At 35.5% G+C, this 19,112-nt stretch overlaps 1 protein-coding gene across 6 annotated transcripts in view; it reads left to right on the top strand.

The window, feature by feature from the left end:
• The window catches only part of CDC42BPA (CDC42 binding protein kinase alpha), a 338,413-nt gene that overhangs the window by 119,623 nt on the left and 199,678 nt on the right, over positions 1–19,112 (top strand). For all 6 annotated transcript variants that reach the window (XM_057729074.1, XM_057729072.1, XM_057729071.1 and 3 more), the window contains exon 4: positions 1,620–1,715. In XM_057729074.1, the coding sequence (XP_057585057.1) occupies positions 1,620–1,715 (96 nt within the window). The remainder of the gene's footprint in view (positions 1–1,619; positions 1,716–19,112) is intronic.

The following is a 19,112-nucleotide window of genomic DNA, read 5'->3' as shown; positions in this document are numbered from 1 at the left end:
AACACACACTTAAAAGTCTAACAATGTCAAGTGCAGTTGAGGATGTGGGGAAAAGGGGAGATTTCATACACTAGGGTGAGGGTAGTAATTGATATAGCACTGAGGAAAGAAAATTAGCTGTATCTGGTAAAGGTGAAAATGCTTAAATCTAGTATTTCTAATTCCAAGTGTATACCCTAGAGAAACTCTTGTAAGTCCCCTACATACAAATGAGTTCCACTCCGAGAGTACCTTTGAAATCCAATTTGTTCCTAAGTCTAACAAAGTTGGCCTAGGTACCCAAATAACACAATCAGCTATGTAGTACTGTACTGTAATAAGTTAATACTTTTTGCACAAATAATACATAAAAAACAAACAAATGCAAAAAATAAAGACAACATGTTTAATCTTACAGTATAGTACCTTGAAAAGTACAGTAGTACGGTACAACAGCTGGCATACAGGGGCTGGCATCGATGAGATATTACAACAGGCAAGAGGACTTACTGAGTGGAGGAGGGAGAGAAGGTGGGAGATGGTAGAGCTGAAGGATCATCAGCAATAGGAGACGGAGGGCAAGCTGCGATTTCATTCACACCTGACGTTGATGGCACAGGTTCTGGTTCCCGGCTGGATTCAATTCTGTCTACCCCCTTGAAAAAACGATCCAGTGATGTCTGGGTAGTGCTGTACCAGCTACATCACCGCTGCTTTTATGCTTACTTCTGGACATCCTGTGCCTGAAATAAAGATACTGTACTACTGTACTGTACATAGTACTGTGCAGTAAATTACACAAAAGCACAGCCACTTGTAGAGGATGCATGCATGTTACAATGTACGCCAGACAGGTGAACTAACTTATGGATTGGACATGGGAACTCATGTTCGCATCTTTGAAAGTCTGCAAATTGAAGGTTTGTATGTAGGGGACTTACTGTACATTTGCACAAATATATTCATTGCAACATTGAAATAATGCAAAATTGGGAATAACCTATGTTTTCATGATTGAGGAGTTACATAAATTCTGCTGTATTCATACAATGGAATACCATAGCAATTAAAAGGTAAACAGCCATTATTGAGTAAAAAGTAATCACTTTGCAAAGGGATAGATAAAATTACACTATCCATGGAAGTTTTCAAAACACAAAACAGTTCTGTTGTTTTTGGACACATACATGTGTAATAAAGCATGTGATGGAGAATATATACTAACTTCAGATTATTTGTTTTCTCAGAGGGAGAAAGGATGAGAATGCTCTAGGAACAGGAAGGCTGCAACTTGTATTTTCTTAAAAACAAAAAGATCAGAAGTAAATGTGACAAAATATTGACATTTATATTATCTAGATGGTAGATTGGACCATCATTGTTAAATAATTCTGTGTATTTTTCTGATTTTTTTGAACTTAACAGTATTTTTAAATATAAAATACTTTTAAGTGTACTGTTCCAGTTCAGTTTCTGAGGGTTCTTTGAAACTTGACGTATTGGAAAGTCATATAATGTTGGATGTATTCCTTTTTCAGAACAGAAAGTATAATAAATATTTTAAGCAGTTGTTTGCATAATATATTTCCTAGTTTTACATAAAGTATTTTTTTTAAAAATGTTTTTTTTTTCCTTTTCAGACAGCATGTTTTCGTGAAGAAAGGGATGTGTTAGTGAATGGAGACAATAAATGGATTACAACTTTGCATTATGCTTTCCAGGATGACAATAACTTAGTAAGAATCATTTTTTATATGTTTCTATATCCTTATTAATTTTTTATTGGCAGAATTTGGCATTATTCTCTCTTAAGCATTATTTAAATGTAAATATATTTAGGAAACCACTGAATTTCACAGAATATAAATTGTTTATTTTGATATGTGATTTCTTTCCCTGGGTAATTCAATACTTTTTCATTGGAGTTTTTTCTGTTTTTTAATAAGCAAGTCAAAACTAAATCCAAACATTTAAATTCTATAAAAGTATTAAAAAATTCTATAAGAGGATTTTTTTCATGATTTTCTCAGTGTATTTTATTGGTAGTATTCTATTACTATTTAGAATTTTACATATTTTTCAAAGTTGTCATGTGCTACTTTAAGTAGAGCCATATTTAAAATCTGGGCTGTGTCTAATTTTATATTAACATCATGAACCACTTGACAGAAGAAGTTGGGAAAGAGCTTGGAGGAAAATCAAACTGTTCAAAGCACTACCAATTGAACATTGAGGAGATGAACACGTGAACAGGAAAATAAGATGAAATCTGCCACAGTTGAGTTGTACAACTCCTTGGACTTTATTCAAGACTCTTCATTTTCTGACCCTAGTTTTTATTTCAAGATTTATTTTTTAGCATGCATGTGTTGAGGTCCTTCTTTGTGCCAGCCAGTATGTTCTGGATATAAAAATTAATGACATTTTTCATTAATTTGATAGATATTTATTGGACATGTGCTTTGTGCTAGGCATTGTTCTTTAGATTCTAGAGATTCAGTAGTGAATAAGACAGACGAAGGATCTGTTTTCTTATTCTTACATTCTTGTGAGGAAACTACACAAGGAATTCGCAGTCAAGTAAATAATATTTTCACATTGTTTCATGTAAGGAAAATATAACATTTATTCAAAGGGATGAAGTCAGTGAGGGCTCTTCTAAGCCAAATGTATGTTGGCTAAACCAAGAAGGGAGAAGGGGCAGAGAGGGCTTCGTGAGCATGGAGATTTGAAGCCACCTGCTATGTTCCTATTGATGGAGGATAGAAAAAGAGGCTTGGGGATGAGGGAGGAAAGATGAGTCATGCTATATATTACCTTGTGCATTATGGTAAGGAAATTAGGCTTTCACAACCATGAGTTTCAGAAACAAATTTTTTTTGATCATGAAACTCTTGTGTATGTGTTTTGGAGGAGAGAGGATTTAGAATGATTCCCAGTTTTCTGGTGTCTGACTTGTGGGATTCAGTGGTCAGTAGTTGATGAATTGAGTTGGGGAATATAGGAGGAAGAGAAAATTTAGAGTAGGTGGGAAGATAATTAGTTTAATTTGGTATATGTTGGGTTTGAATTGTCATGTGATATATTTAATGGGTGAGATATATAAGTCTGGTGTTTCTGAGAGTGAATAGCACTATCTATTTTGGAGTTTTATAGAGCAGATTTTGGCAAATTGTGGCCTGCAGCTCAAATCTGGCTCATCACCTATTTTCGTACAGCCTGCAAGCTAAGAATTGTTTTTACATTTTTAAATAGTTGAAAAAAAACAAAAGAAGAAAATTTTATGACATATGAATATTATATAAAGTTCAGATTTCAATGTCCATAAAGTTTTATTGACACACAGCCATGCCCTTTGATTCATGTATTATCTATGGCTGCCTTTGTGCTACAGTGGCAGAGTTGACTAGTTGTGATGGAGACTGGCACTGTGACAGAGGGTAATACACTATATGTGTTACTCATTACTTTGCACTGCTGTGTTCAGCAGACTACAAATTGCAGTGACGGTTATAACCTGATAGCATTTCAAGCACTATATATATTGCTATACCATGACATTTTATTATTTTTAAAATTAATAGTGCATATACCTCATATCAAAATAAGAGTAGACTTTTCAAATATCGTGCTTTTAAGGCAAAGTAGAGTGTAGATTATTTTGTTAATGAATTGAATTACAGCATAGTGTTTATTACACGACTACACTTCACTTGTACTAATAGAATACAATAAATGTCTACATTGCCAAGTTGAGCACGATCTCAACATCCATAACTCACAGGAAAGCCGCAGTCAGAACTGTTAGAAAATTTAAAACAGTATCTTATCACAGCAGAATTTTTTCACAAGATAAAAAATGAAAATATAAGTTCCTGAGTGGCTCACTTATTCCCCAAGCAAGGAAAGCCATTTACCAATCTTGAGTTAATTAAATCATGCTTGATTGCAGCAGCCAAAGAAATGTGTCCACAGAAAATAAACTTAGACGTCTAAGACTATTATTAGCCTTTTGGTGAGAACAGTTGCTAAAAAAGTTGAGGATAATGGGAACAGCATCAGTGGTGGATTGTAAAAACAGGGAAATAATCATTTCCTGTCACATTGAGAGGTTTTCTTTGACTCTCTAGTTGAAAGATGTTGCTCATTCTGCTCAGTCCTTGTTATTTGAGGAGTCAGTGTTTGAAGTAGCTGAGGAATTAGCCTCTGTGAACAGTTTATGTGGAATCATTATGGTCATATTATTTTCAAAGAAGTTGAGAAAACTCTGATTTGGTACGACTGAATTGGAATCTGCTAAAAAGTATTACAATTGAGAGTGGTAAAAATATGTATGAGCAGGAAAAGGCTTATTTGGACAGATTTACAAATCATGTGAAAATATTAGGTGCTTAAAGCATGTGGATGTTCATTGTCTATTTTAATCAGCAGGTAGTTTGCAGCAAATATTTGAGTCTATCATGCTTTGAACCAGTAGTATCAACATTGCGCTTCATTCAGTTTTTTTTGGAAACAACTACTATCATTTCCATGGAATTTTTTATCAGAAATCAAAGCTAAACATTGTTGCTATATCATACAGCCATTCACTGGTTTTGCAGTGGTTACATTTTATTGCGATATTTTGAACAAAGTGTCGATTGAAATATTTCTGAACAAAAAACCCCACCCTCAACCATCATTATGAAGTATTGAGTAGGTTTGGAAATCAGCTTTTTCTGTAGACTTGATATTTTTTAAAAATAAACTTAACATAAAATACAAGGCAGAACAACACTTACATGCAAAACTATGCTATGGTGAGGTCATTTTGACAAGGAGCGTTGTTTGCATCACAAGTAAATGTCAAGCTGCGGTATCTACTTCCCATGCTGTTCAAAAGTAAAAAGGAGTGAGATCTCCATTCCACATAGATTTGCAGCAGATAGACCTTTTGAGCTCAAACTACAATTCTAGCATCAATTTTTGGGACTTGATGCAAGTGCAAAGGAAATGTTCATAGTTCAAAATCTATTTAACTGGGCAGTTGAGAACTTATAACCTAAATTTCAGTTAGAAGTAGTAAATCTGCAGTAATGACATACTTAAACACGAGTATCAGGAGAAAAATTTATTAGCATTCTATAAATGTCTTCCAAGTGAGGAATATGCTCAATCAAAATTATATACTCATGAGCTGATACCAGTATTTGGCAGTACCTATCTTGGTGAATAGACAGTTCCACAGACAAAATACATAGACTCTCATTACAGATCAGCATTTACTGATTTACATTTGCAATAGATTTTTTTAAAAAATAAATTTATTTATTTGCTTACTTATTTTTTGGCTGTGTTGGGTCTTCATTGCTGTGTGTGGGCTTTCTCTAGTTGAGGTGAGCGGGGGCTACTCTTCGTTGTGGTGTGTGGGCTCCTCATTGCCATGGCTTCTCTTGTTGTGGAGCATGGGCTCTAAGCGCATGGGCTTCAGTAGTTGCAGCACATGGGCTCAATAGTTGTGGCTCATGGGCTCCTAAAGCACAGGCTCAGTAGTTGTGGTGCGTGGGCTTAGTTGCTCCGCGGCATGTGGGACCCTCCCGGAGCAGGAATAGAACCCGTGTCCCCTGCATTGGCAGGCAGATTCTTAACCACTGTGCCACCTAGGAAGCCCTGTGGTAGATTTTTGATGATAGGGAATACTAACTTTGAGCCCCAATTAAGCAAACTGTTATAGTCCCCTTTCCCCACTAAAGAATTACATTTTCTCATTAGTAGTCTGTATTTTCTCATTAGTAGTCTGTACTCAATTGGCATTATTATATTTTGAATTTTGCTAATGAAATGTGTAGAAATTTGTTTTCTCTCTTATTATATATGTACCTATATAATATCCTTGATTTTGCCTCTTGGCCTGTCAAGCCTAAAGTATTTACTATCTGGTCCTTTACAGGAAAACTTGGCCAGTGCCTTTTTTAGATAACAGTGAATACAAGGAGTAAATGAGAATCACTGAGTAGTGCTTGTAAAATGAGAAAGAAGTTTGCTTAGAAAAGTCAGAGATAGGATATCCCAAGAAGTAGAAACTAGCGGAAATGGTCAGAGCAAGAAAGAAAATCAAAATACTGCACCCTGGAAACTAAAGAATGGAGAGTTGGTAGAGGAAATCATTAACAGTGTTAAATATAGTATAGTGGTAAATTAAAAAATATGACTGGAAATATTGTGTCTGCCCAAATTCTCTGTTTCAGCCTCAATGGAGGGAATACCCTCCATTCTTGAACATTCTCTGTACTCTTCTATTTTTTGTATGATACCTTTCATACTAGTGCCACTCCTCTTCCTCTTGCTGCCACTAGTCCTGTTGAAGTCTAGCTAATACTCTAAAATTATGCCCAAATTCTACATCTTAACAGTATTTCCAGAATTCCCAATTTGAATTAATCTATCTTATTTCATTTTAGCTTTGCATTTTTTAGTACTGCTATTATATGATTATATATGTATACACCTTTGATTCTTTTTGGTACAACGTAAGAATTTTTTAAATAAATGACGTGAACCCTGCTATCTTTAGCTAAAATATAATTAGAGGTTAGTGTAACTTAATAGTCGTGAAGTTTATCTGATTTGAGGCCAGGTCCAGATTGTTCAAACAAGATCATTACTTGTCTTTATGTCTCATACATGCTTCCAGAGTATAATAGCATTTTTCAAACACTATTGGTGAGTTCCAAAATCAATTTAGTAGGTTACAACTAGCATTTAAAAAATTAAATAGAATATAAAATGACACAGCTCAAGTAGTAAGAATAAATATTGTTTCATAATATTTATTTCTTTTATAATGGTTACTGAATAATCATATAACCCATATTATTATTGATGATTACAGTCAGAATTGTTTAAAAGTTATAACATAGAGAGTTGCACATCTTAGTTGCTCAGTTGTTAAATTGAACGGAATATTTTACTTAAATTTAGCATACTTACATGAAATTTTAGGGATGAACGTATCAGTGCAAATATAATAGATTTGTCAGCAAAATTAAGAGTAAATCAAGAGGGAATATGGGGATATGTGTATAAATACAGCTGATTGACTTTGGTGTACCTCAAAAACTGGTACAAGTGTGTAAAGCAATTATATTCCAGTTGAAAAAAAAAGTAAATCAAAACACCTGCCAAGTTTTTGCTTAGCAAAATTATAACAGTTTATCATGATTTTTTTTTAATATTTGTTTATTTCACTGCATTGGGCCTTAGTTGCTGTGGGTGGGCTTTTTCTAGCTGCGACGAGCAGAGGCTACTCTTATTTGCGGTGTGCAGATTCTTATTGTGGTGGCTTCTCTTGTTGTGGAGCACAGGCTCTAGGCACGCGGGCTTCAGTAATTGTGGCACTTGGGCTCAGTAGTTGTGGCTCATGGGCTCTAGAGCGCAGGCTCGGTAGTTGTGGTGCACAGGCTTAGTTGCTCCATGGCATGTGGGAACTTCCTGGACCATGGATCAAACCCGTGTCCCCTGCATTGGCAGGCAGATTCTTAACCACTGCGCCATCAGGAAAGTCCCCATGATGACTTTTCAAAAGTTTTTAGATAAGGACTAAAATCCACTATGACAATGTATTCTACTGTAGATAGATATAACACTGTAAATTTTTGGATTGCTTAAAAATCTACATTTTGCTATAAATATAGAAATATATAGACACAGAAATAAAGTGTCCAAATACCAAATTTTATATAGCAAAATTTTGCCTAATTTTCAATGAAAAATCCTGACTTATGATTCTCTCTCCTCTGAGTTATTTAGTCTTATCCATGCTCTTTGCATTTGACCTTAGGATTAATATTTCTTTTTCAAAGATATTTCTAAGAAATTGTGTGTATATACCAGTCACTAATTATATTAAAATTTAAGTTCCACAGTAACTGGAGGAGAACTGAAATGCTCTAGTAGTCAGATCTTCTGTAAACTGCCAGTTTTTCTTTAGTTTAGGGAAACCTTCATGGCATATTAGTCTCAAGAGTCAGAAGTCCTAAATTGTCTTAGTTATTAACAAAGATATTCTTTTGAATATTTATGAAATATAAGAAAAAATCATTTTAAAATGTTGACAAACCTAGTATTAGATACCCAAAAGGAAATTTTATTATACATAGTTATTTTCCAGAATAACTTTTAACTCTAGTAAGCCTAAAGCAGTCAAATAAGTAACATGATTTACAGAGCTATACAATTTAAGAAAGCTGTGGAAAATAATTTGACTTTCATTTGTAATATGCTCAAATATCACTATAGCCAGTTTATGAAAAAATATAGTCATAGCATAGGTGCATTTTATTTGCTTAAGAAGAAGTTGCATAATTTAGTGAATGATATTGAGGTGATTAGAACATTTTTTCCTTTAGAAAAACTCATTAAATACAAACCCACTTAGTTGCATCTGTATGGACACAAACTTTTTTTTTTTTTTTTTGTCTGTGTCGGGTGTTAGTTGTATGTAGCACATGGGCTTTGTTGCCCCATGGCATGTGGGATCTTCATTCCCCAACCAGGGATTGAACCCGGGTTTGCTGTATTGGACGGTGGGTTCTTAACCACTGGACCACCAGGGAAGTCCCAAGGACACATAAACTTCATATCACTTAGATATCATTTAGAATATTACAAATCAATGAAAATTTCTTTTTATCCTCACATTTTCTTCTTTTTTTTTCCAGCTGTTTATTGGAGTATAATTGCTTTACACTGTTATGACAGTTTCTGCTGTACAACAAAGTGAATCAGCTGTATTTATACATATATCCTCATATCCCCTTCTTCTTGAGCCTCCCTCCCACCTTCCCTATCCCACCCCTCTCGGTCATCATCGATCACTGAGTTGATCTCCCTGTGTTATGCAGTAGCTTCCCACTAGCTATCTATTTTACATTTGGTAGTTTATATATGTCAGTGCTACTCTCTCACTTTGTCCCAGCTTCCCCTCCCCCCCCCCACCCATGTCCTCAAGTCTGTTCTCTGCGTCTGAGTCTTTATTCTTGCCCTGCCACTGGGTGCATCAGTACCATTTTTTTTAGATTCCATATATATGTGTTAGCATATGGTATTTGTTTTTCTGGCTTACTTCGCTCTGTATGACAGACTCTAGGTCCATCCACCTCACTACAAATAACTCAATTTCATTCCTTTTTATGGCTGTATATATGTGCCACATCTTCCTTACCCATTCTTCTGTTGATAGGCATTTAGGTTGCTTCCATGTCCTGGCTATTGTAAATAGTGCTGCAATGAACATTGTGGTATATGTATCTTTTTGAATTATGGTTTTCTCAGGGTATGTGCCCAGTAGTGGGATTGCTGGGTTATATGATAGTTCTATTTTTAGTTTTTTAAGAAACTTCCGTACTGTTTTCCATAGTGGCTGTACCAATTTACATTCCCACTAACTGTGCGGGAGGGTTCCCTTTTCTGCACAACCTCTCCAGCATCTATTGTTTCTAGATTTTTTGATGCTGGCCATTCTGACTGGTGTGAGGTGATACCTCATTTTGGCTTTGATTTGTATTTCTCTAATAATTAGTCATGTTGAGCATCTTTTCATGTGTTTGTTAGCCATGTGTATGTCTTCTTTGGAGAAATGTCTGTTTAGGTCTTCTGCCCATTTTTTGATTGGGTTGTTTGCTTTTTTGATATTGAGCTGCATGAGTTGCTTATATATTTTGGAGATTATTCCTTTGTCAGTTGCTTCATTAGAGAATGTTTTCTCCCATTCTGAGGGTTGTCTTCTTGTCTTTATGGTTTCTTTTGCTGTGCAGCAGCTTTTGTTTCATGAGGTCCCATTTGTTTATTTTTATTTCCATTATTCTAGGAGGTGGGTCAAAAAGGATCTTGCTTTCATTTATGTCATAGTGTTCTGCCTATGTTTTCCTCTAAGACTTTTATAGTATCTGGCCTTCCATTTAGATCTTTAATCCATTTTGAGTTTATTTTTGTGTATGGTGTTAGGAAGTGTTCTAATTTCATTCTTTTACATGCAGCTGTCCAACAATTTTCCCCACACCACTTATTGAAGAGGCTATCTTTTCTTCATTGTATATTCTTGCCTCCTTTGTCAAAGATAAAGTGCCCATATGTGCATGGATTTATCTCTGGCCTCTCTATCCTGTTCCATTGATCTGTATTTCTATTTTTGTGCCGGTGCCATACTGTCTTGATCACTGTAACCTTGAAGTCAGGGAGCCTGATTCCTCCAACTCCATCTTTCCTTCTCAAGATTGCTTTGGCTATTCAGGGTCTTTTGCATTTCCATACAAACTGTAAAATTTCTTGTTCTAGGTCTGTGAAAAATGCCATTGGTAATTTGATAGGGATGGCACTGAATCTGTAAATTGTTTTGGGTAGTATAGTCATTTTCATAATTTTGATTCTTCCACTCCAAGAACATGGTATGTCCTTCCATCTGTTTGTATCATCTTTGATTTCTTTCATCAGTGTCTTATAGTTTTCTACATACAGGTCTTTGGCCTCCTTAGGTAGGTTTATTCCTAGGTATTTTATGCTTTTCACTGCAGTGGTAAATGGGAGTGTTTCCTTACTTTCTCTTTCTCATTTATTGTTGTTAGTGTATAGGAATGCAGGAGATTTCCGCGCATTTATTTTGTATCCTGCTACTTTACTAAATTCATCAATCAGCACTAGTAGTTTTCTGGTAGCATCTTTAGGATTTTCTATGTATGATATCATGTCATCTGCAAAGAGTGACAATTTTGGTTTACCAAGTTGGATTCCTTTTATTTCTTTTGCTTCTCTGATTGCCATAGCTAAAACTTCCAAAACTGTGTTGAATCATAGCGGTGAGAGTGGGCACCTTGTCTTGTCCCTGTTCTTAGAGGAAATGCTTTCAGTTTTTTACCATTGAGAATGATGTTGGCTGTTGGTTTGTCATATGTGGCTTTTATTATATTGAGGTAGTTTCCTTCTGTGCCCACTTTCTGGATAGTTTTTATCATAAATGGATGTTGAATCGTGTCAAATCTTTCTCTGCATCTATTGAGATTATCCTGTGTTTTATCCTTCAATTTGTTAATATGGTGTATCACATTGATTGATTTGTGTATATTGAAGAATCCTTGCATTCCAGGGATAAACCCCAGTTGATCATAGTGTATGATCTTTTGAATATGCTGTTGGATTCTGTTTGCTAGTATTTTGTTGAGGATTTTTGCATCTATATTCATCAGTGATATTGGCCTGTAATTTTCTCTTTTTTTGTGACATCTTTGTCTGGTTTTGGTATCAGGGTGATGGTGGCCTCGTGAGATGAGTTTGGGAGTGTTCCTCCTTCTGCTATATTTTGGAAGAGTTTGAGAAGAATAGGTGTTAGCTCTTCTCTAAATGTTTGATAGAATTTGCCTGTGAAGCCGTCTGGCCCTGGGCTTTTGTTTGTTGGGAGATTTTTAATCACAGTCTCAGTTTCCGTACTTGTGATTGGTCTGTTCCTATTTTCTATTTCTTCCTGGTTCAGTCTTGCAAGGTTGTACTTTTCTAAGAATTTATCCATTTCTTCCAGGTTATCCAATTTGTTGGCATATAGTTGCTTGTAGTAGTCTCTCATGATCTTTTGTATTTCTGTGGTGTTGATTGTTACTTCTCCTTTTTCATTTCTAATTCTGTTGATTTGTGTCTTCTTTCTTTTTTTCCTGATGAGTCTGGCTAATGGTTTATCAATTTTGTTTATCTCTCAAAGAAGCAGCTTTTAGTTTCATTGATCTTTGCTATTGTTTCCTTCCTTTCTTTTTCATTTATTTCTGCTCTGATCTTTATGATTTCTTTCCTTCTGCTCACTTGCTTTTTTTTTTTGCTCTTCTTTCTCTGATTGTTTTAGGTGTAAGGTTAGGTTATTTATTCGATATTTTTCTTGTTTCTTGAGGTCAGACTGTATTGCTATAAAGTTCCCTCTTAGAACTGCTTTTGCTGCATCCCATAGGTTTTGGGTTGTTGTGTTTTCATTGTCGTTTGTTTCTAGATATTTTTTGATTTCCTGTTTGATTTCTTTAGTGATTTCTTGGTTGTTTAATAGCGTATTGTTTAGCCTCCATGTGGTTTTATTTTTTGCAGTTTTTTTCCTGTAATTGATATCTAGTCTCATGGCGTTGTGGTCAGAGAAGATGCTTGATATGATTTCAATTTTCTTGAATTTACCAAGGCTTGATTTGTGACCCAAGATGTGATCTATCCTGGAGAATGTTCCATGTGCACTTGAGAAGAAAGTGTATTCTGTAGTTTTTGGATGGAATGTCCTATAAATATCAATTAAGTCGAGGTGGCCTAATGTGTCATTTAAAGCTTGTGTGTCCTTATTTTCTGTTTGGATGATCTGTCCATTGGTTGTAATTGGGTGCTAAAGTCCCCTACTGTTATTGTGTTACTGTCGATGTCCCCTTTTATGGCTGTTAGCATTTGCCTTATATATTGAGGTGCTCGTATATTGGGTGCATAGATATTTACAGTTGTTATATCTTCTTGGATTGATCCCTTGAATTGTTGCACCTGTTGATGTATTCCTGATGCATCTGTGGAGAGAGACGAACTCCACATCCTTCTACTCTGCCATTATCTTTCTCCGTTCCTCACATTTTCTTATCCACTGTTTCCTATTTAGCTATTTTTATGTTTGAGGAAGAAACAAAACAGATAGGAAAATATTTAAAGCAAAAATTTTACTTCTTGTATTAGCATTTTTGTAAACCAATTAGAGGATGTAAGATATTTAAATTATAAAGTGTTATTAGTCATATGAACTTTAAATTCTTTACAGGAATCCAGTTTGTGCTGAAGATAGAAGTTATTAGAAAGGTATTTCTGTGAGAGTAAAAAGAAAATGGCTAGGAGTGGTAAATAAAAGGTGGGGCTTAAGGATTGATTATTAATCTCTTTGTGTGACAGCAAGATGACTGAAGGAATTTGATATTCTTCCTCAGAAGACTTCTAAAAGCATATCTATTCTGTGAAATGTTTTTTTTCCCTTTGGACACAATGTATTTATTGTTTGTTTTCACATGCTTTAGCATTCTTTCCTTGGAATGTAGTTCCTTAAAAAGCACAAACTTTAATTAGAGATTTTTTTAGAAATTCAGAGTTGGAAATTTTCTGATGTATGTATCCACACCTACAAATCTGTGTAGTTTGGAGGGATACAAGATTTCTGAAGACTCAGCCTGTGTCCTTAATTTCTTTTTTGTTATTCTGTTGCTTAGCAGGTATTCTTTATGTCATGGATATTGTTAGGTTCTTTTTTACTGAACACTGAGTCTCTTTAATTTTTTTTTTTTTTGAGTCTCTTTAATTTGAATAAGAAGGAAACATCAAAGATCAAGAAACCTGAGTTCCGGCTTTCCCAGTCTTCAGCGTATGTTTGGGCAAATCATTTATCTTCATTGTCTCTTATTACATAGCCATACAGCAAGAATAACAGTTATGATCCCTATCTCCAGTATAGGGACATTATATAAATATTCCCGCACCCTCATTCTATAACTCATTCTTCCTGGAGAAAATGAAAGCCGTTGGTTACTCAAGCATGAACTTTCTTAACTTTCTATGCTTTGACCTCAGCATTTCCTTTCATCCCTCCCCCGTATACAAATTTATCCATATTTGGACCTGTTCTTATCTTTCCTCTCAATGTGGATAAGGTATATCTTTATATTTAGGATTATTGCTATCAATCTTTGCCTTTGACTCCATCACCTTTGACCTTTTGCAGAACTTTGCTCCATTAGTTAACTTCAGTTTGACTAGATCTGCCCCTTGAGATAACTGTTAACTTTGCTGTATCCTTTTATTATTACGCTTTGTATAATTGTATGTTTGTGTGTGTGTGTATGTTTTCTTTTTATAAAAATGGAATTGCAAAGTATGTATTGCTCTGAAGCTTGCTGTTGTCACCTAAAATATCTCATGGGCATTTATATTTAATTTTTGTTTTGGGCAACAGTATAATATTTTGTAGAATCGATATGTTGAATGGATCCATTTAACAGTTTTCTTGTTGACCTCTATTGATATTTTCTTATTTGCTCCAGTTATCAATAGTGCTGTGCAGTAAACATACTTGCCCATATGCTTTATACATTGGAACTTGTATTTTAATTGACTATATTCCTAAGAGTGGAAATGCTAGATCAAGGGGTATGCACCTTTTAATATTCAATAGATACTGTGAAATTACTTTCCCAAATAGTTGTAGTCTGTCATCTTCCAAAAAAGCAGTGTTGTTTTATGTCACTTTCTCCAGAACAGTTATGATCATTTTGCTAATCTACTTGGTGAAAGATATCTCATTGTTGCTTTGGTTTTGATAATGTATTAATTGGCTAATTATGTTTCCTGTTATGTTAGTTACCTGTTAATAGCCTCAGCCTAGTTTTGTTGGATTGCTTGCCCTCTTCTTAACAACTGGTAGGACATCTTTATGTTAGGATTACTATCTCCTTGATATGTCTTATGAATATTGCCTCTCACGCTATAGTTTTATTACAATTTTAAAGATACTTTTGCCATATTGAATAATATTTTAAAGGTAGTCTGTAAGCAGGAAATTATCGTACCAGATATTAAATTTTACTAATTAGTCAATGAGAACAATATGATATTGATACAGGAACAGACAACTATAGCAGAATAGAGTGCCCAGGAGCAGATCCAAGCACATTTAGCATTTTAAATATGATAAAGTGGCATTTCAGTTAAATTGGGGGAAATAATAGAATATTTAACTACTTGTTTTAGATAATTGACTCTCTGTATACAAGAAAATAGTCTTCACATCTTGTACAAAAATAAATTTCAGACGAATGAATGAACCTGATTAGAAGGTTAAGTTCAGGACTTCCTTGGTGGTCCAGTGGTAAAGAATCTGCCTTACAATGGAGGGGAGTGTGTTCAATCCCTGGTCAGGGAACTAAGATCTCACATGCTGTGGGGCAACTAAGCCCATGTGCCACAACTACTGAGGGTGCATGTCTCAGCGAGAGGCCTGAGCGCTGCAAACTACAGAGCCATGTGCTCTGGAACCCGTACTCCACAACTACAGAGTGTGCACGCTACAACTAGAGAAGAGAAAAAACCCATATGCCACAACTAGAAAGAAGCCTGCGTGCTCCAACAAAAGATCCTGCATGCCTCAAGGAAGATCCTGTGTGCTACAACTAAGACCTGATGCAACCAAAAATAAATAAAATAAATCAATAATAAATAAATATTTTAAAAGAAAAAAAAAGTTAGCTTCTTTTCCTTTAAGAGCCTGCAGCAGACTTCCCTGGTGGTGCAGTGGTTAAGAATCCTCCTGCCAGTACAGGGGACACAGGTTTGAGCCCTGGTACAGGAAGATTCCGCATGCCTCGGAGCAACTAAGCCTGTGCACCACAACTACTGAGCCTGTGCTCTAAAGCCCACGAGCCACAGCTACTGAGCCCACAAGGTGCAGCTACTGAAGCCCGTGTGCCTAGAGCCCGTGCTCGGCAACAAGAGAAGCCACCGCAATGAGAAGCCCGTGCACTGCAACAAAAGGTAGACCCCACTCGCCACAACTAGAGAAATTTTGAGCAACAATGAAGACCCAATGCAGCCAATAAATAAATAAATTAATTAATTAATTAAAAAAAAAAGAGCTTGCAACAATACCCTCTGCTTATCCCTGTCAAAGATTTATATTACACTGAAATTGCTCATTAATTTGTGTTTTCTTCTTCTTTAGATTGTAAATACCATGAAGGCAAGAACTATGTCTAATTTATTGTAGGGTCTCCATTGCATAAATGTAACGTTAGCACATAGTATATTTATATATAGATATCTGTGGAATTAGTGAGTGAAGTTATTTGTCCCTTCTTGTTCTATATTCTATTTTCCATTCCCAAGAAAATTACCTACAGAATAAAGTATGTTATAGAAAGCTCTTCACTTTGGCCTTAAATGTGTAGTAGTAATATAGTCTCAAGAGAGGCCTGGAGCCTGGATTAGGATTGTTGGTGGTAAGTAGGGATAGAAGTAGATGGAGTTCATAGTGGTTCAGTAGTGAGTAGACTCAACAAGACCTTCATGATTTCGTTGAGTGTTGTAGTGAATAAAGGAGAAAACATAAAAGAATGACTTAGAGACATTCACTGGGATATGTTATAGAGGAAAAGGGGCCTTTTTCCTATGTGAGGTTATTACTTGTCTGCCTTTCTGGATGCGTTTTGTCTCCCTAACACTAAAACCCTATTGCAAGTATAGTTCATTTTCAACTCATTGCTTTTCTCTTGAGAATCTGCTTTTGTGTTTTCTGCTTCTTGCTTTTCCCAGTTGCTGAATTCTTTTTAAACTATAGCTACGCTACCTCTGAGGGCAAGGTAGGGAAAGAATGTGAGTAGGCAAAGCCAGAATGCTGTTTAGCAGGCAGCAGGCTAGGAAAGCTAGGAATACTTATCTATCCATCATTTTTTGTTCTATCTCAAGGAAGTTTGTTTACTGTAGAAGAGGTTCAGTGAGGCACACTGAATGGTTGGAAGGGAAGGGATCCATGGGGTTTTGGGTTTATTAAGGGAAGCACATAGCAGTATGTGGATGAAAGGAGAGGATAGATGATGATTCAAGGAGCCTAAGTTTTAAATTGTGACCGTGGGTGGCAAAAATGTTGAGATGATTATTTTTTAGCAATTTGTTGACAGATGGTTTACTCAGACCTTCGAAGTCTGGTGTGGCAAGAATAGAGTACACTTTCAAGAGAGGAAAGCCTTTGATGTAGAAGTCGTTGATCTCTTTATTCTCTCTGTTTGGTACCAAAAAAAAATCCTGATTGGCACCTAGTAAATGTTTATTGAAGAAATGTTGCATTTTATGACTTTCTATGTATAAATATTAGATTCCAATTTTAATACTAGACTTGTTTTTTTTACTTGAAAAGTTTCCGTGTTTGTTATTATACTCAAAGTACTTTTTAAAATAAGAGCTATGGATTTCTTCTCCACATCCATTGCCAATTCTAGCAACATGTTTATGTTAACAAAATTTTATTACATTATTTAGTTTGTTCTAACCTTCTTGACAGAGTTTGTTAAACATTAGGCCTGGTAAATATAGCAAGTAAACCATAGACCAGGATTTGAAATACATCGTTGCCCTAATTTTCAGGGATTTAAAAAATGAAATGTTTCTTTTATTTAACAAAATTGCCCTTGCTTATAATTTTAATGTATAGTAATAAGAATGTGAATTTTCTCAAGACTCTTTAAATTTTAATGTCAACTTGGTAGTATCCTTGAAATAATAACTCCATTCTGTAATAAAATCACCTTAACGTTAAGACATTATAACTGACATTTAAATATATTCTATTTACTAACCTTCATGCTAAGTGCTACACTCTGAAGAAGGCATCATTATTGTAGTTATATAGATGAGAAAGTAAAGTACCAAAGAAATTAAGTAATTTTTCAGAAGCCACTTATAACCCATAGTCAGAAGTTGAATACAGGTCTCTCTGACTACAAAGCCATCTTTCCACTATGTCTAGTTTTCACTCACCATATAACCTAACCTGACATAACATGACATAACATAACAATATACATAACAATGTTTACAAAGCAGTCTAGACAATAACAAAAAGCTGTGACATTGTCTATAATCTAACAACTCAGAGATAATTGCTGTCACCATTTTGGTGTATACTTGTTTTTTCTTTTTTGGTATATATATGCTGTGAAGGAACACTCTGTTGTTTTTATTCAGAGTTTCTACTCTCTGCACACTACTTCTAACATTAGATATGTGGGTTTTCCACACCTCAAGCAATTCTCCCACACTACCTGGGTGTCCTATTATTTAACTCAATTCTAATACTATCTACCTGGAGATAGCATCGGATCTCACAGGTTAAGGGTTCAGTGCTACAAGATGCCCCCCCAAACTAAAGTCCATGTTGTTACTTGTGCTTCTGACCTACAGTCTGTAGATCAGAGATTTCCACCACCCCCTCCTCAAATTCAGGAGCAGCTCACAGAACTCAGGAACAGCCCAGTGAAAAAGATGTGTAGGGTAGGTATGACAAAAGGGGCACGGAGCTTCATGCCCTCTCCAGGAATGTACTACTCTCCCAGCACCTCCACTTGTTTGCCAGCCTGTGCACTTTCTAAACCCCATGCTGGGTTTTTATGAAGGTTTCATTACTTGTGCATGATTGATTAAATAATTGGCCATTGATTTTTCTTTTTAAATTGAAGCATAGTTGATTTACAATGTTGTGTTAATTTCTGGCGTACAGCAAAGTGATTCAGTTATACATACACACACACACACACACACATATACATATATATTCTTTTTATATTCTTTTCAATTATGGTTTATTACAGGATATTCAATATAGTTCCCTCTGCTATACAGTAGGACCTTGTTATTTATCCATTCTGAATGTAATAGTTTGCATCTACCAATCCCAAACTCCTAATGTACCCCTCTTCCATCTCCTTTCTCCTTTGGTAACCGTAGTTTGTTTTATGTGTTGTGAATCCGTTTCTGTTTTGAAAATAAGTTCAGTGTTACATTTTGGATTCCACATATAGGTGACACCATATGATATTTGTCTTTCTCGTTTCTGACTTACTTCATTTAGTATGATAATCTCAGGGTCTATCCATGTTGCTGCAAATGGCATTATTTCATTCTTTTTTATGGCTGAGTAATATTCCACTGTGTATATATACCACATCTTCTTTATCCATTCATCTGTCAGTGAACATTTAGGTTGCTTCCATGTCTTGGCTATTGTAAATAGTGTTGCTGTGAACATTGGGGGTGCATGTATCTTTTTGAATTATGTTTTTCTCCAGATATATGTCCAGGAGTGGGGTTGTTGGATCATATGGCTGTTGATAATTGATTCAACTTAGGGTCCCTTTCCCTGGAGGTTGGGGGTGGTAGAGTTGGGGGGTGAGGGTGGAAGACTGAAAGTTTCATTGCTGTAATCTTGGTTGGTTCCCTTGACGACCAGCCCCCATCCTTAGATTTCCTGGTGGTTTTCCAAAAGTCCCCTCATTAACATAAAGTCAGGGGTGGTTGAATGGGACTTTTTATAAATAACAAAAGACACCTTTATCTTGTCACCTAGA

This window comes from Hippopotamus amphibius, chromosome 3, assembly GCF_030028045.1.
Source record: "Hippopotamus amphibius kiboko isolate mHipAmp2 chromosome 3, mHipAmp2.hap2, whole genome shotgun sequence".
Lineage (NCBI taxonomy): Eukaryota > Metazoa > Chordata > Mammalia > Artiodactyla > Hippopotamidae > Hippopotamus > Hippopotamus amphibius.
This window is presented reverse-complemented; position numbering and strand designations above follow the sequence as displayed.